The 20918-nt window shown below is 36.1% G+C and overlaps 2 protein-coding genes and 1 pseudogene across 3 annotated transcripts; 2 read left to right on the forward strand and 1 right to left on the reverse strand.

Moving 5' to 3' along the window:
• Positions 1-349: 349 nt before the first annotated feature.
• Positions 350-2901, reverse strand: LOC104780733 (small ribosomal subunit protein uS9m). Its single transcript, XM_010505254.3, has 4 exons — positions 2068-2901; positions 1154-1594; positions 920-1000; positions 350-733 (listed from the first exon to the last, which is right to left on the reverse strand). Exons 1-4 carry the CDS (start codon positions 2744-2746, stop codon positions 642-644), a joined length of 1293 nt encoding a protein of 430 aa, XP_010503556.2. The 5' UTR covers positions 2747-2901; the 3' UTR covers positions 350-641.
• Positions 2902-2917: 16 nt separating this feature from the next.
• LOC104780734 (signal recognition particle 9 kDa protein-like) lies at positions 2918-4510 on the forward strand. Of its 2 annotated transcripts, none has more exons than XM_010505255.2 (4): positions 2918-3155; positions 3323-3391; positions 3963-4056; positions 4281-4510. In XM_010505255.2, the coding sequence occupies exons 1-4, from the start codon at positions 3084-3086 to the stop codon at positions 4355-4357; spliced, it is 312 nt and encodes a 103-aa protein (XP_010503557.1). In that variant the 5' UTR covers positions 2918-3083; the 3' UTR covers positions 4358-4510. The 2 variants fall into 2 exon arrangements, with proteins under 2 accessions (XP_010503557.1, XP_087366535.1); XM_087510409.1 differs by having other exon boundaries at positions 2937-3159.
• Positions 4511-20004: 15494 nt separating this feature from the next.
• On the forward strand, positions 20005-20393 carry LOC147946013 (F-box protein At3g61340 pseudogene; annotated as a pseudogene).
• The last annotated feature ends 525 nt before the right edge of the window (positions 20394-20918 follow it).

Genomic DNA, 20918 nt, shown 5'->3' on the forward strand with positions numbered 1-20918 from the left:
TAGAATAGTTATTTCGATTGCTAGAATAAGGATAGCCAAGGATTTTTTTTGGGAAAATTGTTAATTTTGTTAAGTACTTGTAGTAGGAGTGACGAAATCAAATGAGTGGGATGCTTGCACGCAATATAAAATAGAACCTTCAAGTGAATTGAATACACGTTGTTAATTTGTTATCATCAAAATGTCAAAATATATCCATTGCCCCTTTCTATGGAAAGTTTTTATACAAACTCATAACTCATGTTTGCTAAATCGGGATGGTATAGTAGAGATAAGAGAGTTTATCTAACTTCGTTGTCTAAGAGAATTGGACATTCCTTAACATGAGGATTGATCAAAAGAATCAAGATTTACTTGATAACATAAATCATATATTGAGTTGATCATATTATGTTTAAAAACATCATTGCACCTTTTGAAGAAGCAGGGCATATTGTCGGAACAAAACATACAAAAATATGTGTCCGACTCACAAACCAAAGAAACTCCAGTTTCCAAGAATGTGTTGGTGGTACAAGAAGATAACTAAGGGATCGAACCATAAGAACAAGTTATTTGCCGGTGATTCTCCTAAACCCGGTATAAGTAGCTGAACCAATGAAAATGACAGAGACAAAAAAAGAGAAGATATCGTACGCATTTTAACGTTTGACCCATTGGAAGCTCTTTCTTGCCTTGGCTTTTCCAGGTTTCTTCCTTTCCACAACTCGTGAGTCTCTTGTCAAAAAACCAGCTGAAACATATCGAAGATATAAAAAGCTCTGAGATCAAAACCATTCAATCCAACAGACATGAATACACAGAGACTGACTATCAAATGAAAACATTTTGGATAACAATATATTGCATCGCTGCTAAAAATCATCAAGAGGATTACACAATTTTCATAAAGCTAAGATGTGCATAGTATCTTGCTTACCAGCTCGAAGCGGTGTTCGCATATCTGGTTCCCAGTTTTGCAACGCCCTGCTGATACCCAATTGAATAGCTCCGACTTGACCTTTAAACCAAACATTTGAGTTCACACAGTAACAACGGTTAGAACAGACTACTCTGTTAGCTTATGACCAAATCCTCTGCGTACACTTGCTAGTGTAAATAGAGATTCGAGATCTGAGTGACTAACAGTAGAAATGAGATGGGGGGATTTTACCTGTGGTACCACCACCTTTAACAGTGCACTTAATATCCCAACGACCCAAGGTTTTGGTTTCAGCAAGTGGGCGTAGAAGAGCAGCACGATGATCAAGCATAGGGAAATAGGCATCAAATTCTTTTTCGTTAACATGAAATTTTCCTTCCCCAGGTTGAATCCAAACACGGGAAATGCTACATTTTCTTCTTCCCGTTCCATAGGCTCTACCTGTTTCGTCAACCTGTCTCACTCGTGCTTTGGCAATGTCCTCTTGCATCTGGAGTTCTATATCAGCTCTTGAGGACTTCTTTGAACTTTTCTCACGGCGCAGGTTTTCAATCTCAGTCAGAGGAGGCAATCCTTCGACTCCTTGGAAATCCTTCAAGGCTATTAAACTATCTAGCATTTCATCTGTTATACCTGACTTAGCAATAAGGTCTCCAAATGCTCGATCAGGACCTACAATAGCAAGTTCCAAATCAGTAAAACTGCAAAACTTACACTCCCTTTGGTATCTTACTAGCAACAAAATAAACTATGGTGAATTTTTCAATTCGTTCAACTGACTACTGTTCATAGCAAACTAATAATAGAAACCACACATTAACGAAAGCAAGTATCAAACTACCTACTTTAGACACAACTCTTTCTACCCAAATGCTCATATCTCTTAAACCTCTGAGCTTACTCCAAAAACAAGCATATCGTTCAAAAAGCAAACATGCCTATCAATAGATAGATTACATAACCTTGGTACTTGAATGACCCTCCCATCCAAATCTAACCTTAACAATGCAAGTCATGTGATCAAATTTGCCATCATTATTAGCTACTCACTCGTTCCCTAATTCCAAATCTAGTCAAATATCCAAAGTAGTGGTGCATTGCATTATTAAATCCAAAAACCTCAAAAATTCCCCAAGAATCCTCACCCTTGATAACCTCAAGAAGCTCCTTCTCCTCTTTCTCAATCAACTCCTTCTTCACACGCTCTTCCTCCGCCAATTCCAAGCTGTTTTCAAAATTAAACGGCACCTCACCACCCGTGTCAAACACAACACCTTCCTCCTCCTCCTTCAAATTCCACGGCTTAGAACCTTCCCATTCATTAGACTTCACATCTCCGCTCGCCCCAAATCCACTCACCACCTCGTTTCCAGCACCAAACACGCCTTTATCATCTCCCTCCTCCTTCATATCCCATAGCTTACTCTCCTCCAAGCCATTACCCCTCCTCTCGCGTCCAGTTTCAATCCCTTGACTCACTTCTCCACCAGTATCAAACACAACCTTATCATCCTCTTCCTTTATATTCCATCTCTTAGGCTCCTCCGGCCATTTCCCCTCTCCACCAGATCCTGCAACTCCAGAAGAACCCCAAGAATCATCGGAAGAGAAAGGACCGGACTTGTCGTCGTTTACACCAGTAAAACTCCACGGAGCATCATTCCGATTACGCCCATTCCCATCACCATTTCCTCCGCCGCCGCCGCCGCTACTGTTAGTCGAAAGCGGACGAATAAACGATGAGAAGATCTGAGAATTTGATTTGGATGAAACTAGGGTTACGAGACGTAGATTCGAAGGTCTAAGAAATAAACGAGAGAGCATGATGTGTGAAACACGAACACTGAGAGAGAGAGAGAGAGAGATTCACAGATTTGGGAGTTTCGCAAGAAGAACGGTTAGGGTTTTTACTTACAAATCTTAATTCTTTAAACATTAACGAACCGGTCCGGTTATTTCGGTTTATTCCGGGTTGATTCATCACTTTTAATTTTTGATTTTGACACAAAATAAAGAAGAAGCCGTCTTTTTGCTTTGCCTCTCTCTCTCTCTCTCTCTCTCTCTCTATCTGCTTCTTCTTCTCCGTCGAGTCTCTTTTCCCGGAGATTTCAATACAAAATCGAATCGCATAAACTCAATTCGCCAATTTAGCTGAATCGAGATGGTTTACATCGATACGTGGGACGAATTCGTGGATCGATCTGTTCAGCTTTTTCGAGCTGATCCCAAATCTGTAGGTTAATCTTCTTTGTTTTTGCTTTAATCATTACGGTTGATTTGGATCTCGATTTTTTTACTGGGAAATTTTGGATAAAACTCTGATTGATTTTGAATCTCCTCGTGTTGGTCGCAATCTACATGAATTTGATATCTGGATTCGATTTTATTTGTGGGGTGCAGACTCGGTATGTGATGAAGTATAGACACTGTGATGGCAAGTTGGTACTCAAGGTTACTGATAACAAAGAGGTAACTGAAATGTGTCCTGTTCTCTATGGATCACTGCTTCTTGGAGTTTTTATCTTTATATAGTAGATACTTTCCCTCAATTATGGAATTCAATATTTGCTTTTGAAGTTGATAATCTGATTCGTTTTTTGATTGTATGATTCTTGTTTTGGAGAATGTAGTTTCCATGATGATGATGATGATGTCTAGACTTATCTTTTTTTCATGTGTACTTTTGTTGTAATTTTGTGTTTACTTTGTCTTGGTGAATGTGATTGCTAATAGGCTTATAATTCTTAGTTTACTTACGTCTTGATTGAATTGCGTGGCGGCGATGGGTTTGTGTTAGATAAGCAGACCTAGTAAACTCTTTTAGAGCAATTGTTTTTTAGCAGTGGATGTTGAAGCATGTTTTGTGTTTGTTAGCCAAAGTGTGCTACTATTGAATTCGTTGAGAGCTAGGCGGATTTTGAAGTAAACCATTGCATCAACTTACGTGGTTAATTAGCTCTCCCCCTGTTAGTTAGGCTGCATTCTTTTCATGTTAAGTATATGATATATTTTTAATTTCTACTTTTTTTCTTAAACTTAGTGTCTCAAGTTCAAGACAGACCAAGCACAAGAAGCAAAGAAGATGGAGAAACTGAATAACATATTCTTCACCCTGATGGCTAGAGGACCTGACGGTAAATCTACTTTTCTGTGATCTTCATTTTTCGCCTACCAAAACGTAAAAGAGAGAATGGAACTTCACACTCGAATTATGCATATCATCTCTAAATGCTTTGCTTGAGAGGAGATCTCCTTTGCACACCAAAAAAATAAAGAGAGGAGATCTCCTTTGTTTTATGGTGCTTATGTGGTTCGACTCCTAGCTGACTCTTATCCGGTTTGTTGGTGTATAATGCAGTTGATCTTTCTGAAGTCACCGGGAAAGAACAAATGGAGACACAACCTGTGAAGAAAGGAAGAGGAAGGAAGCAATAATTCTGATGAATCTGTTTTTTTGTTTTTCTTTGTTTTCAAGATTTTGATCCATTTTTGTTGGATATTTTAAAGTTGGAGGTTTGTTATATGGAAATACAACTTTGATCCAAAATGCTAATCTTGTAGTCATATCATATGTGTGGTTCTCTTCAAGCTTTGGTGCAATTTAGAGCATAGTTGTTCAAGATTTCATACTGCAATAACGTGTTATGTGTGTCTCATAAGTTCAGTTAACATATATATCTACATAGTAAATTAGGTACTAGGTGTTTTAGATAATTTCAACTGACTTATAATCATATGCAGACAAAAATTTCTAACTCTTTGTTATGAAGAGAAATTAAAAGACTGTCAATCTAGAGGAAAATACTTTACAAATGAAATTACAGAAAATAACAACCTATATTTTTAATCTGATACTAGTTTACAATTTCTTATAAATAAAAGCTAGTTATTTAGCTTATTAAAGTTTGAAAGTATGTCAATTGATCATTTATAACAAAAATACATTAATGTTGATGATGAAAAATATTGTTTACAATAATAAGTATCTAATATAATAAAGTAGACTTACACCCTTCTAGGAAGCTTTTATTTTATTTTTAACTAGATTAGGACTCGCGGTATACCGCAGGGCAAATTATTTATAACTAAAATATTTAAATTATAAAATATATTCGTTGGTTAAATATGTTATAATTATATAATAATTGTTAATTTTATAATATAAAGTTTAAACCATGTACTACCGCAATATAATTTGTTTTTTACATAATATTTATTTAATCAATTTAATTAGATATGTATATTCTCAATAGTGTTAACAAAATAATGAAATGATGTTTTACCCGTGTTACACCAAATTAATAATATTTTAAATTTATATAAATATCGACAAATCCGTCCCACTATATAACTCTGTCCCAAAATATTTTAACTCGCTCTATATCATCTTAATTTTTTAAATTTATTGTTTTGTATTATAAATATTAGCTTGAGTTTATATGTTATTTATTAAGATTGTAACCATTTACATTTTATAAGATTGACGCTTCTTATAAAGTTTAAATATTTATAATACTTAGAATTCTTAAAACGGTTGAGTATTTATCATATTTGAAGTTTCATAAAAGTTTTAATATATTTTTAATATTTAAAGGTTTTCTAACTTCTTAAAAAGTTGAAATATTTATAATATTTAAACTTTATAATTTGAAACTTCATAAACGTTTAAATAATATTAATATTTTTAACATTTTATAAAGTTTAACTTTCTAAAAAATAGAAATATTTCTACTTTTTATAAAATATAAATATTTATAATATTTAACTTTTTTAAAATCTTTAATAAAGAACCGGAATAAACCAAATAAAAGTTTTTAAAGTTTGAATGTGTGATAAATCAAGCTTTTTGTATTATGAATCATTTTTGTCTCTTTTATAGTATGGCTTTGAACCATTGAGTAATATATGTCCGTTTTTAAAAATTTGTATTACAACATATGCAGGAAATAAATGTATTATAGAATAATTCAAGATAATTTAAATATAAATTCAAAAAAAAAAGAAGGAATCATATATTTATGTTTGAATTAGGTAGACATATTTCCTTATTTTTTAAAAATCTTACTTATAATTAATTTGAAATTTTTGGTAACTAATATTTAAGTCAATGTATTAAATGTAAAAACTTTCCAAAACTGATTTTTGAGCAAAACTGCTGCAAAAATACTAGTATAGTTATATTATTTAGGCCCACGTGCCAGCCCGCTAACCCGCTAGGCTTAACGGGGCAGGCTTGGACATAACTTTTATGTCCGCGGGCTTAGCGGGCCGGCCTGTTACGGTCCAAAAAATAGAAATTGCCCGCTGCGGACGGTCCAGATGGACGCGGGCCGGCCCGTTTGACACCTCTACATATGACACCTCTGAATCTTGTATTTTATTTTTTAATGTTTTATCTCATCTTTAAGCCAATTGGTAATAGGTCGTAAATGGTTAATGGACCACATAATTTTTTCGACTTCTCAAAGAAAAACCGAGAAATCTCTGAATTACTAAGTAAGCTACGTTGTCATTGATCTCTTCCTCTTCTTTTCTTCTTTTTACAAAAAAACGAGAATATATCTTCATTAAAACTTCAAATGCTTAGTTCTTCCGCAGCTTTGGCAGTTATAATGAGCACAATTTTTTAAAGAAATGCTTCACGAAGGCTGAAGAGAGAGGACAGATAGCGAGAGAGCCCCAGCTAAAAACCACCAACAAGGTCCATCTGGTATGAACTTCTTCGCTTTACTCTTTGTTTTAATGGAGACTTTATTAGTTTGTTTAGATACTGACAGCGTATGCGGGAGAGAAAAACACACACATTTGCTTTCCACAACACCCACAAGACGCATCACAAAGAGAAAAAGGTATCCTTTCTAACAAAAATATACTTATACTCAAATTAATAAAATAGCAAAATTAGATTCACTAATTATGAAACAGAAACCCCAACCAGATAATCAACTAAACGGAGGACCAAACCAAAAGGATACGAAACGATGTCAAGTAATGCAAGACCAAGATAAATGAAGATCATCAAAGGAAGGGAATAAAATACAACCTAAAAGTATCCTTGACATGGGGGACACCCAAATTATCCCTATACTTGATATATTTACATTTTCACACTTCACTTTATATAATCTAGTGTACATATACCAATGAATTGTTTTCCTTGTGGGGACACACCTACTAGATATGCAACTAAATGGAGGATACAGAACTACATAACCATATGCCATTATTTCAGTGCTCCAAAACGCGAAAGAGATGAGAATGCAGAGAAACCCAGCCTCACCTAAACTGTTTCCCCAAAGTTTTATTATATGATTTCCCCAACTCTAAATTCATTAAAAATAGATGTATCTCTAATCTGTAGGCAAGTCATTAACGTGTAAACCACATCAGAGGTGTTTTACAACATAATTTAGTGGATGTTGAGAGGTCAGTATCTCCATACGTAGCGGCTGTGATATGATCATGAGAGCATCCAAGACGACCCTTGAGTCTTGCTCACCTCAAATGAAGTCAAAGGTCAAAACTCTTACAGCCAAACTACTATTTGGGATACATTTTTACCTCATCTAGAGAATACCTCGAGGTGGAATCAGTCCAATCAGAGTTCAGATGAAGGAGTTATTCATTTTACAACTCAGCTGAACTCATGGCTACGCGATTTGGACCTACGAGTATTCAAAGGAGGATTACGACCAAGTCAAAAGGATTCAAGCTATGAACCAAACTGTTCTGGAATCTTGATCCACTCTAAAAATACGGAGAATTGGAATCACATTCAGATCAGTTCATATGTGAAAGATATGGATATTTCAATTAAGTGGATCTATCCGAGTTCCAGTTTCACGTCTGGGCCAAAGATCGTATTACACAGACCAACTCAGCAACCATTTCGACACGCAATCAGTTGGAGGATGTCAATAGATCGCTTATGTTTCCAACATGCCCAAGAACACAAGATTTGGGCAATAAACAACAAGGTTACGCTCCATTTGCCAAATGAAGTTAATCTAGTTGTTCACTTGAAGAGTTTTAAGTCCAACTGGTTTAAGAGCTTCCAGAATTATGTATTGCAACCAAATGTTGTTTCTACTAAGCCAAAAGTGAAGAAATGGTACAACCCATGTTGTTTCTCATCAGCAAAATAGGACAAGGAGTGAAAGAGAGAGAAGTTCAAGGATGCACTTATTGGGCTAATTCAAGAGATAATGGGCAAGGAGAGCATAGGAAATTCTATTGGGGATGTTGTCTACCAAGTCCAGCCCACTTTGAGCCTAAATCAAGTCCAAGAAATCCCAAAATAATCACTTTGTTTTGTGGTCAAAGAGGAGTGACGAAAATGGAGTTCAACTCACCTTGGGAAGGACAACTTGGGAAGGCAAAGTTCAAAAGTTGAATCTTCATTCAACTATCTATCTTTATTGTGTTTTAGTTTTAAGAATAATACTTGGCTTTGTGACCAAGTTTTCTATCTCTTTATAAACACATGTAATCTCATTTGAAAATAATCAATCAATTTTCCTTTTCATTTTAAGAGTCTATCTCTTTGTTCTTTGTCTAGAACATTTCTTTGTTTCTTGGTGTGTAATATCCAAGCAACAACCTCTTCTTGTTGGACTAGTGTGTCATATCTAGCAGCGATTGGAGTTAGAAATATCAGCAGCCTTCCGCAACTGCTGTACGGCCCCTCAATCCATCAAATCTCCCTTGTTGCACCTTGCACCTTGGCAAATTTCTATCATTTCTAATCCGGCTGAGTGATCCTCGAATTTGGGCGTATCAGGCTGCCACCGTAAACTGGGTTAAAGATCTTTTCTTTCCCCCAATTTTATTCAAATTACAAAAAGATAAATTTATCAACCAACCAAACAAAAAGGCTGGAAGAATAATATACAATTTTCATAAAACCAACAATACACGACCTGTAACAAACAATAGATTGTCACTTCAATTTTTAATTTTTTAAAAACCCTCAATTGTCAATTTAAAATTGAAATCAAAAACCACAAAAAAATACAAACACACTGAGTATACAAAGGATCGCAAGTAAACAAACTAAATCAAAACAGACACAATTAAATGGCCAGTAATTACAAACAACTATATGACCACAACAAACTGAATATACACAAAATCATTATTTACACAAATATAATTTCTACAAAAAAAAAAAAAAAAAATACAGAGTTCCCTTGTTGGATAATTCCAACTTGAGGAAGAAGTTATCTCTTAGGAAGTTGCCAAAAGAGATAGTTTAGGAAAAGGAAAAGTTCCTATTATCATTAAGATGTCTAATGTTAATTCTAATAGGTTTAGGAAGAGTTCAAACCTATAAATATTAGAGTCTATGGAGAGGTGTTCTATAAGACTTGAGAGAGAGATTTAGTTTTGAGAGAGTTTTCTAAAACAATAATAAGAGAGGTGTTATTATATTATTCAAGTTTTATTCTTAGATTTGGTATCAGAGCAAGGTTGTGTTTCTGATCTAAAACCGGTGGATTAGGGACAAGACAAGCATGGCCGATGAACCTAATCCACCACTACGAACAAAGGATCTTGGAGCGCCATCAATCCAATGTCCGTTACTCACATCAACAAATTACACAGTTTGGTCAATGAGGATGAAGATCATACTTCGAGTCAGCGAAGTTTGTGATGTAATCGAACCTGGATCCACTAATCAAAAGAAGAACGATATCGCCACAGCCCTCTTATTTCAATCGGTCCTAGAGTCGCTTATCTTGCAAGTAGGAGAGCAAGATTCAGCGAAGACTCTTTGGAACGCTATCCGATCACGTCACCAAGGAGCGAAACGTGTGAAGGAAGCAAGACTTCAGACCTTGCTAGCAGAACTAGAGCGGTTGAAGATGGGTGATTCAGACTCGGTAGATGATTTTGCAGGAAAAATTTTAGGCATAACATCACAGTCTGCATCTTTGGGAGAGACCATTGATGAATCGAAGCTGGTGAAGAAGTTTCTTACAGGATTGCCTAGAGCAAAGTTTATCCATATGGTAGCTTCTCTAGAGCAAGTCCTTGACCTAAACACAACAACGTTTGTGGACATAGTGGGAAGATTAAAGGCTTATGAGGAACGAATTGGAGAAGTAAGTCCAGTCAAAGATCAAGGGAAGTTGATGTTCACTAATACCTCTAATAATCGTGGAGGATATGGCGGTTTTAGAGGAGGATGCAGAGGTAGAGGCAACTATGGTAGAGGAAGCTACGGTAGAGGCAATTTTGGCAGAGGTGGTTTCGGTAGAGGCAGGGGTCGAGGTTGATTCAACGGCCAAAACCAAGGAGGAGAAACCACAGAAGAGAGCCAAAAACAAACTAAGAAGGACCTATCCAAGGTAATATGTTGGAGATGTGATAAGCCTGGACACTATGCCACAACATGCACCAACAAGCCGATATAGAACCATAACCAGAATCAAGAGTCGAACCTTAATGAGACACATGAAGCCGATGCATTGTATATGCATGAAGTAGTGTTTCTAAACGAAGACAAAGTAATCCCGAAGAATTACGATACCAACAAAGGCAATGCAAGTGTTTGGTATTTAGATAATGGAGCTAGTAATCACATGTCAGGAAATAAGGAGTTTTTCTGCAGTTTGGATGAAAGGATTAAAGGTAAATTCAGGTTTGGTGATGGTTCTAATGGTGATATTGTTGGGAAGGGAATCATTAACTTTGTGTGCAAGACTGGAGAAGTAAGAGCACTCAAGGAAATCTATTACATACCCGACCTTAAACACAACATATTGGGCCTTGGACAAGCAACATAAGGAGGATGTGAAGTGAACATGAAAGGAGAATTTATAACACTCCTAGATCCATGTGGAAGGCTGCTTGTAAGAGTTAGTAGATCTCCAAACCGTCTTTACAAGACTCCAATGGAAATAAGTTTTCCACTGTGTCTACAGCTCGATAGTGAGGAGCTACTTGGCATTGGCATGCTCGGCTGGGGCATGTAAGCTTTAATGTCATGAAGAATATGGTGCAAAAGGATATGGTAGAAGGAATGCCACACATAGTACACGAGCAGGGTGTGTGTGAGGTGTGTTTAGCTGGAAAGCAAACAAGAGTCTCTTTTCCGGTTAAAACTAGTTTTCGTGCATCACAAACTTTGGAGCTAGTTCACGGAGACTTGTGTGGTCCGATTTCACCACAAACACTGGCCAACAACCGCTATGTTTTCGTTTTGATTGACGATTTCTCTAGGTACATGTGGACAATGTTACTAAGGGAAAAAAGTGAAGCTTTTAATCGTTTTAAACGATTCAAAGAGATTGTTGAATAACAGAGTGGTTTAGCCATCAAAACCTTCAGAACCGATAGAGGAGGAGAATTTACCTCAGGTGAGTTCAATCGGTTCTGTGAAGAAAACGGTATAACCAGACATCTAACACCGCCATATACAACACAACAGAACAGTGTGGCAGAGAGGAGAAACCGCACCTTGATGGAGATGACGAGAAGTTTGATGAAGGCAATGTCGATTCCAAACGATATATGGGGAGAGGCTGTACGCCATTCGACTTACCTCATCAATCGAGTGCCCACAAAAGCACTGAATGGTCAGACTCCATATGAGTGTTTCCTGTCCAAGAAACCGAACATAGAAATTGAGAGTGTTTGGTTGTGTCGCATACGCAAAGGTCAATGGACCACACCTGAAAAAGTTAGATGATAGATCAAGGAAGGTGATTAACCTTGGAACAGAACCAGGTTCCAAGGCTTATAGACTCTACGACCCGATTGCTGAAAAGGTAGTTGTCAGCAGAGACGTGATTTTCGATGAGAGTAAGACTTGGGATTGGTCATCTACGGGAAAAAAGTCTGATGGTGAACCGGGTATGTTTAAGCTATTTCAAGAAGGTATTATAGAAGATGGTGGTGAACATGGCAATGATCAAAATAATGACCAACAAGAAGCAGACCAAGAAGACGTAAATCATGACAACCAAGAAGAGGAAGAAAACGAAGAAGATGATGAGAACGATGGGATTGTTGAGAATCAAGCCGTGGATCAACAAGTCAGATATCAACCGTTGGTAACCAGGTCTGGTCGTGTGATAACAAAACCACGTTATCTCAATGACTATGTTTTATTTGCAGAAGCAGAGAGTTGCAGGCTGTTTCTAACTTTGGATGGAGAACCAGAGAACTACTTTGAAGCTGGAAAAAGCAAAGAGTGGATTGATGCTATGAAGGCATAATTAGACTCTATTACAAGGAAGAATACTTGGGAGCTTGTAGATAAACCAGTTGGTGTCAAACCTATAGGAGTTAGGTGGATCTACAAACTCAAGAAGAAGGCAGACGGTTTGGTGAATAAGCATAAGTTGAGATTAGTTGCAAAGGGATATGTTCAGCAACAAGGTATAGATTTCGATGAGGTATTTGCTCCAGTAGCAAGAATCGAGACTATACGGCTTCTAATAGCACTTGCGGCAACAAAAGGATGGGAGATTCACCACTTAGATGTCAAGACAGCTTTTCTCAATGGCGAGTTAAAAGAGTTAGTCTAGGTTACACAACCTGAGGGGGTTGAGAAGAAAGGAGAAGAGGATCGAGTGTATAAGTTGCATAAAGCCTTGTACGGATTGCGTCAAGCTCCTAGAGCTTGGAATTTGAAACTTGATCAAGTTCTTAAGGAAATGAACTTCAAGAAGTGTGTGAAGGAACCTACAGTGTACCGTAAGAAGGAGGAGAATGAGTTTCTGGTTGTAGCCATCTACGTTGATGATCTGTTTGTAACAAGGACTTCAATCAAGATCATTAAACAGTTTAAAGAAGACATGCCAAGGAGGTTTGAGATGTCTGATCTGGGAAAATTAACATATTATCTTGGCATAGAAGTTTTTCAAGGAACGGATGGAATAAGAATTAAACAAGAGGGATATGCTCAAGGAGTCCTCGTTGATGCAGGGATGGGTTCCTGCAACTCAACTCATGAACCGATGGAGCCTGGACTGAGTTTGTCGAAAGCAGAGAAAGAAAAAGAGATTGATGCTACAAGATATAGAAGAACTATAGGTTGCTTGAGATATCTCCTTCATACAAGACCAGATCTGTATTTTGCAGTTGGAGTGCTTAGCCGCTATATGCAGAGTCCAAGCGTGTCTCACGGGCAAGCTATCAAACATGTTCTAAGGTATCTAAAGGGAACTACAAGTTACGGTTTGTTTTTCAAGAAGGATGGATCAAGAAGGATCACCGGATACAGTGACAGCAGTCACAACATTGACATCGACGATGGAAGGAGCACCACAAGACATGTTTTCTACTACGGCTCATCACCTATTACGTGGACAACACAGAAACAACCGACTGTGGCATTGTCATCGTGCGCAGCAGAGTTCATGGCCGCTACGGAAGCTGACAAACAAGCTATATGGCTTAAAGAACTGTTGAGTGAGATACTAAGCTTGCAAGGAGAGAAGATCCTGCTTAGAGTTGATAACAAAGTAGCCATAGCTCTAACCAAGAACCCAGTCTTTCATGGGAGAACGAAGCATATGCTTGCCAAGTACCACTTCATTCGAGAGTGTGTAGAGAATGATCAAATTGAAGTTGATCATGTGCCAGGAGAGGAGCAGAAGGCCGATATACTTATGAAGCCTTTAGGACAAGTCAAATTCAAGGAAATGAGGAGTTTGCTCGGAGTTGTGGAGATCAAGCTTCCCGGAGTTCAGGTTGGAATTAAGGGGGAGAATGTTGGATAATTCCAACTTGAGGAAGAAGTTATCTCTTAGGAAGTTGCCAAAAGAGATAGTTTAGGAAAAGGAAAAGTTTATATTATCATTAAGATGTATAATGTTAATTCTAATAGGTTTAGGAAAAGTTCAAATCTATAAATATAAGAGTCTATGGAGAGGTGTTCTATAAGACTTGAACAAGAGATTTAGTTTTGAGAGAGTTTTCTAAATCAATAATAAGAGAGGTGTTCTTATATTCTTCAAGTTTTATTCTTAGATCCCTAAATAAAAACCACAAAGATCCCCAAATAAAAAAAAACACAAGCAAACAGGCAGAACACCATATAAATAAATATCCACACAAAAAAAAACAACAAAAACAAAAGATAAGCGTCAACCTATCACAAATAATCCATATCACAACAGAAAGGGAAACAATGGTAATTTCAAAAAAAAAAAAAACACCAATATTTCCATTAGCGTCTACTGAGGTATTCTCCCTTATAATAAAAAATATTTCAAACACTAATACTAAAATAAAAGGAAAAAAAAACATATGTGTAATTAAATTAAAAAAAATGTTTACGGATTTTACATAATTAAAAAAATATGTGTAAGTATCTTATTTTAGAAAAAATAAAACCAAAGTACAATTGATTTAAAATTAAAAATAAATAACTATATTTTAATATATATATATATATATATATATATATAATACTACTATATTAATATAATCCACGCAATGCGTGGGACTTTACCTAGTTATATATTATAATTAAGACACATCTTAAATTTATGAAAGTTTGTACAAGATTTAGAGAAATTTTTAGAAACACTTTTTTTTTTATTTCTTTTTTCATCAAATAATTTTTATTTATTTATCAATGTCACGCAACATCAAGAGTAAAAGACCTGATGGAGGGTTTAGAGAAGCAGAGTAAAAATCTGTATACAAACAAGATTTAGAGAGATTATCAGCCACAACATTACATGATCTATGCACATATATTATGGATTGAGAAATAATTTTTTTTCGCCAGAAATGGACATCATGCACCAGATTTGCTATCTCACTACGGACATTTTCACCATTTATGATTTTGTTGAGGACCTCGCAGTCTCCTTCGAAAATGACTGATGTATCCACGAATCCAGGCATGTTGTAGAGCTGTTAATAGAGCTTTAGTTTCTGCCACTAAAGGAGAAGAAACATTACCCAAATCAATTGAACCCCAAGCTTTCCAAGCACCTTGATGGTCTCTAATTATCCATCCCCCTTGTGCCTTTGTTTTTTTCTTGATTGAAGCTTGCATCAAAATTGCATTTAACCGAATGTAAGGAGGGTGGTGTCCAATGTGGTCGTTGGGGATGTTCCATTCTTTGCGATACATCCAAATGGTGTTTAGGGATTAATGTTGAACACCATTTTAACACTTTAGCTTTAGCTTTTACAACTATTTTGGAAGGACTTTCCCAAAAACTTATTAAAAACCCAGTTATTTCCAGATTCTCCACATGATCCAAAATGGTTCTAACCGATTGGCAGTTATGATATTAGGAATTTTGAGTGAAATTCAGAAACTTCGTTATATTTTCTTCTAGCTCTTCCCCAAAATCTTTTGTACCCGGGATCGAATTTGATAGTCGCCACGTTAGACTTGCATATGGACAAGTAAACAGAGTATGATTTATGGTTTCGTGTTCCATACAACAACGGGGACAAAGTGTATCAATTCGCATTCCTCGCGTCCTTAATCGAGACCGTGTTGCCAATGCACCGAATAACTATCGCCATAGAAAATGTTGTATTTTCAGAAGTACTGGAAGTTGCCATAGCTTGGTCTTTAATTCAAGTGATCCATGTGGGGACAAAGGTCTAGTATTAGGATTCACCGGATCATGAGTTAGGAACCAATAACCAGAATGAATAGTGTACTCGCCATCTAAGGTATAGTTCCAAAGTAACTTGTCTTCCAAGATATATACAGGTAGGTGAATCGAAAATAATAATTCATGATCTTTGGGATGGATGAGAGCCTGAATTTGCTAATTGTTCTAGTACCTGTGTGAACCACATTTGGCAATAAGGTTGGATAACTTACCTTCATCGTTGCTAGTCGGGTGTATCATCTCTAACTGTCGTGGTGTGTGTGTATCAACCAAATTTTCTGTTGCCATTTTGATTGTTTTACCATCGCCAGCAGATAGTGTGAACCTTTAATACATCGATTCCTACTAACAAGGATGACCACCCATACGACTCATTCTTCCTTGGTTTTGCTTCTAAAATATTCTCATCTCTGAAATAGCGAGCTTTCATCACACAAGCAAATAGAGTATTTGGATGGTTGATTAGTCTCCATGCATGTTTTGCAAGCAGTGCATCATTAAATTTTGCCAAGTCTCTAAATCTCAATCCACCTTCTTTTTTTTTGTATTGTAATCTCTCCCATGCTATCCAAGGTATGCCACGTTTTTTTGATCATTTTTCCCACCAAAATTTCATGAATAGGGAATCAATGTCGTTCATAACACTCACATGTAACTTTAAACTCATTGACACACAGATGAAAAATCAACTCCTCGCTATTGGTCTCATGGGGTATCGACGTTACGATACGGGTCTGATCAAATGGCTTGAGACTAGATATTGATTCTAAATTTTATTCTGAACTCTGCCTTTAGAACTCTCAAAGAATGATGTACTAGTTGTAAAAACGTATTTTTGTTTTTGAATATAACTTAACATTTTATTCAAAAAAAGAAAAAAGAAGCAAGACATCACATATACAGGCATTGCCAAAGCAACATATTTCAACATGATTTCCTTGCCTGCAGAGAGTAAGCGTTTGGCACTCCAATTTGATGTTCGGTTCTTGACTCTTTCAATGATGTAAGAAAAGATTTCTTCCTTCTTTCGGCCAAAATATTCTGGTAATCCCAAATATTTTCCTCCTCCACCATGATTCGGGATTTGTAATATATTCTTTAGACGAGTCTGTGTTGATCCATACACACGCGAGCTGAAAGTGATAATGGATTTTGTCATATTGATTTGCTGTCCAGAATAGTATTCATAGACATCAGAGACATCTTTCAGGGTCTGGCAGTTTCGAACATTTGCTTGACAAAAGAATAAGGAATCATCAGCGACTGAAGGTGTGTTATTGCAGGGACCCCATTTACAATCTTGATGCCTCTAATATCTCCATCTGCTACTCGAGATCTTATTAAGTGACTTAGTATATTCGCACATAGAATGAAAAGATAAGGAGACAATGGGTCAGCTTGTCTTATTCCTCGTTGTGGTGTTATCAATCCTTGTGGTGAACCATTAATCAACACTGAGTAATGTACTGATCTGACTGCTCCCATAATCCAATTTCTCCATTTGTCACAAAAAACAAACAGTCTTATTTTTGTTTCAAGGAAATTCCATTCGACTCGATCATATGCTTTGCTAACATACTTTTTTACCACCATGTATGATTTGGATACTCTCTTTTGAACTTTTAAAGAGTGAATAAGTTCATGAGCAATCATCACATTATCATTGATCACCCTGCCTCGAACACTTTTTTTAATATCTTTTTTCAAAGTACCATTTTTCAAAATACTTTTATTTTAACCATTTTTATTTTAGCCATCTTTTAACTAGTGTTCTAAAATATGGTATATACGATCGTATATACGGTGTACAGCTTTTACTGTATTGAACCATTGTGTAGCTATAATATAGTACGGGTTGCCACTGTACAACATATATATGGTGCCTATACAGCATATATACGGTAAATTTCGCATATACAACGTTTTTTCAAAAACTCAAAAATTAAAACGATATCATTTGTTAATATTAAAAAAAACAATTTAAAAAATTACTAATTTTGCTTAAATAAATCAACTATGAAATAAATTTATCATAATTTTTATTATTTTCATACTTATTTGTTATTCAAAAAAATTTAATATTTTATAGAAGTGAAAATTTTGAATATTTTGGTAATCATGTGTAGTATGGATTATAATATTTTCTGTTTTTATTTTATTATTTTAATTTTGTATGCATAGCTTAACAAATTATATGTCTACATATATCCATGTGTATGGTCTCCGCATTTATGATTATACGCTAAACGGTGGTCACCGCCCGGCTAGCGCTTAGCGCATTTTAGAACACTTCTTTTAACACTATTATACACAATTATCACAATTACAATGTTAACTTAACTTTTAGAATTTTTTTTTTTTTGGTTTGAGTTATCTATTTTACATTTAGGTTATAGTTTTGAGTAGATAAAATTTAGTATTTAGATATTAGAGTTTAGAATCTAGTCATTCTGTACATGGCAAAGGATATTATTGAAAATAGACAAAAAAGATATTTTTGCCAAAATGGTATAGAAAAAAATGTATTTTTCTAAATTCACCAAAAAATTAATTAGTGGGTAAAATTTGGAAACCTAACAAATGTAAGAGATTGTTAAAAGGGCAATTCACACATCTAACAAAAATCTAAGTTTTGCTTCCAAATTTAGCACATCTCTAATATTTCAAAAATAGCATTATATTTCAAAATAAGCTTTCATATATTAAACCGTAAACTCTAAACATTAAGTCATGTTCTCTAAAAACTATATCCTAAATATAAATGAAACGACTGAACCCGGATTCCCAATCTTCAAACAGGATCCATACGATCTCACCGGAACCCCATAATTCCGACGAGACAACCGGTGTAGGAATCGCTTCTTACAAAAACTCCCACAAGTACACCAAACCCCACCTCATCTAGTTAATGTGTCGCATAACCAACCATCCCTAGCGACCGAGTAAAAAGAGAGGTGGGCTGGAATCAAAATATTTGATTACGTCTAGCCACTTACAACACTTCCCCACGGATACACCAATTCACTATTAACTCATCTAGTGTCGAACGACACCTCCACCTGGTGTCGAACGTCATTCATCACACCACTTGCGAACCAACACACATAGTGTCGATCGACACTCTCCTAGTGTCGGTTGACACCAACGCCCATGACATCCCTTGCGTCGATCTCCCCTCATCCAAACCTAACTCCAGCTGTCCTCCGAGGACCCAAACACACAACAACATGCTGGTGTTGACCAAAACCACCTTGGTGTCGCTCGACACCCCAACCTTACCACAAAATCGTCTATGTCATACCACAATAAAAACACTTAATTAAATAACAAACCAACCGTTCATTCCACAAATACACCGTTGGATATGGATCTTGTAGTACCACGAAGCTCCCCACCAAATTTCAGCCAAATCAGACTTTGTTTCATCCTTGAAACATTGCTCCAAAGTAGCCATATCAAACCAGTCCGCGCAGTCCATCTACAGGTGTTGGTGTCGACCGACGAACGACATCAACCCTGAAATTATGATCCGAGCCTCCCTTCAAACTCGTTCTCGTTGCAAAACTCTAATCTTTCACAGTCATCTATTTCCTAATCGATTAAACATCAACAACACGACTTACCTGATAACAGTCATAAGAAAGCCTCCTTGACTCTCGTAATCCATCACTAACTAATCACATCCTTCCCCACACACATATAGATGATGGATCTCCCTTCTCCTTCTCCTAACCCTTCTCAAGGGTCAAGGCTCCCTTTGCTCTTAGGATCAAACTCATAATCTCCGTCTCTTTTTCTCTTTCTCTCTTAGAAGCGAAAAATACACACCCCTCCAGAAAATAGACTGCTCATGCCTTTTAAAACGAGACTTAGGGTTTCCAAACCAAACCAAGCTAAAGCAATCAATTTTGAAACAAACCTGAACAACCACCAATTTAGTGGTGTCGACCGATACCCTCCTTACTTGGTGTCGACCGACACCCTCCTTACTTGGTGTCGATCGACACCCACCTAAAATTGGATTCTGAATGTTACAACAAAATTGTCAATCCACACCAACAAAAAATAATAAAAATAAATTAAAATATTATATTTGTTATAGATATATTATATTATAAGGATCCCTATCGGCCCATTAGTGTAAACCCTAAACCCTAATATTGTATCCTATATATATGTTGTATCTTATGCAACAAATGAATAACACAAAAGAACAATTCCCTAAATCTTTGTTCTCAACAATATTTGTGTTAATTAATGCTATTTTAAAATTTGTAAAGTGTGTGTTAGTATTGTCTATAAAATTTGTTATAGTGTTAGGTGCTGATATTTTTCTTGTTAAAAATCTAATAATCAAGTGAAACTGTATTCAAAATTGTTTTCTTTGATATAAATATATAGTAATGGGTTGACCATTTTTAGTTCTCTGAAAGTTACAATGGTCAGCAGTCTTTTGTTCAAACAAAAAAAGATTGAACACTACCTATGGAGGAGCTAGGGTGTATGACTCTGATCGACTACAAGGGTAAATTAGGTGTGCTTAGTTCGCTTCTAATTTTTTTGGAACAGCAAAAAGTATTGAATTGTGGCTATTAGATGATGCCGAAGAGCGAAGATGGTCGAGGCATATCTACATAATCCCACCTATTTGGAAGAATTTAGTTGCAGCAGAAACCGGTTTACACGTTGTTGGGATGACTCGTAATGGTGAAATTGTGTTGTCTCCATATTTTCCATCCGATCCTTTCTACGTTTTGAGCTACAATGTAGAGAGGAATACAGTCATAAAAGTTGGAATCCAAGGGCTTGCATCTCGTAAGGATTCAGGGATTTTCACCTTTGTAGATCATATAGACAATGTGAACCGTATGTAAGTGTTTTAGGACTTCATAAGACTTTACAAATACGGTCCTTAATTATCTCTTCATGTAGTTAGCGATTGTTCAGTTTTTTTTTTTTGTTCTCGCCAACCCGATTATAGGTTATTGGATGATTATAATCATGTTTCTTCAACATCTCAATTATCTTCATCAACATTAATTCAATCATAATTTAATTTTCCTTCTTATCTTTTCCCTCGTGCCTTGAAGTCTAAAGTTCATATTGATTGGAAAATATTGGATGAAAGGCAGTGGTGGTGCCTCATACATCTAAAAAGAAAGTAACAATTTTATGGGCATACTAACCAGGTAGATATGATCACCATCGATCAAAATAAATATCAAACATATCATAACTCTCTGTTTTTTCGGTCCTGTTTACATCATCACAAAATTTGATAATAATCCTGTCAAGTCAGTTAACTGTACAAAAAAAAATAGTATACATAAAAAGAAAATTGTACAATTTATTACAAATAGTATAAATAAAAAATAAATTCTATATCAAATTTTCTGTGA

Source organism: Camelina sativa, chromosome 4 (assembly GCF_030686135.1).
Source record: "Camelina sativa cultivar CO46 ecotype springtype chromosome 4, ASM3068613v1".
Classification (NCBI taxonomy): domain Eukaryota; kingdom Viridiplantae; phylum Streptophyta; class Magnoliopsida; order Brassicales; family Brassicaceae; genus Camelina; species Camelina sativa.

What these genes read in the sequence shown, in the direction of transcription:
- LOC104780733 (XM_010505254.3), bottom strand. Translation starts at nt 2,746, where the DNA reads ATGCTCTCTCGTTTATTTCTTAGACCTTCGAATCTACGTCTCGTAACC. An exon ending in GCTTCTTGAGGTTATCAAGG is followed by an intron (nt 1,595 to 2,067) that starts GTGAGGATTCTT and finishes TTGCTATTGTAG; the next exon opens with GTCCTGATCGAGCATTTGGA. An exon ending in TAAAGGTGGTGGTACCACAG is followed by an intron (nt 1,001 to 1,153) that starts GTAAAATCCCCC and finishes TTTGGTTTAAAG; the next exon opens with GTCAAGTCGGAGCTATTCAA.
- LOC104780734 (XM_010505255.2), top strand. Translation starts at nt 3,084, where the DNA reads ATGGTTTACATCGATACGTGGGACGAATTCGTGGATCGATCTGTTCAG. An exon ending in TTCGAGCTGATCCCAAATCT is followed by an intron (nt 3,156 to 3,322) that starts GTAGGTTAATCT and finishes TGTGGGGTGCAG; the next exon opens with ACTCGGTATGTGATGAAGTA. An exon ending in AGGTTACTGATAACAAAGAG is followed by an intron (nt 3,392 to 3,962) that starts GTAACTGAAATG and finishes TCTTAAACTTAG; the next exon opens with TGTCTCAAGTTCAAGACAGA.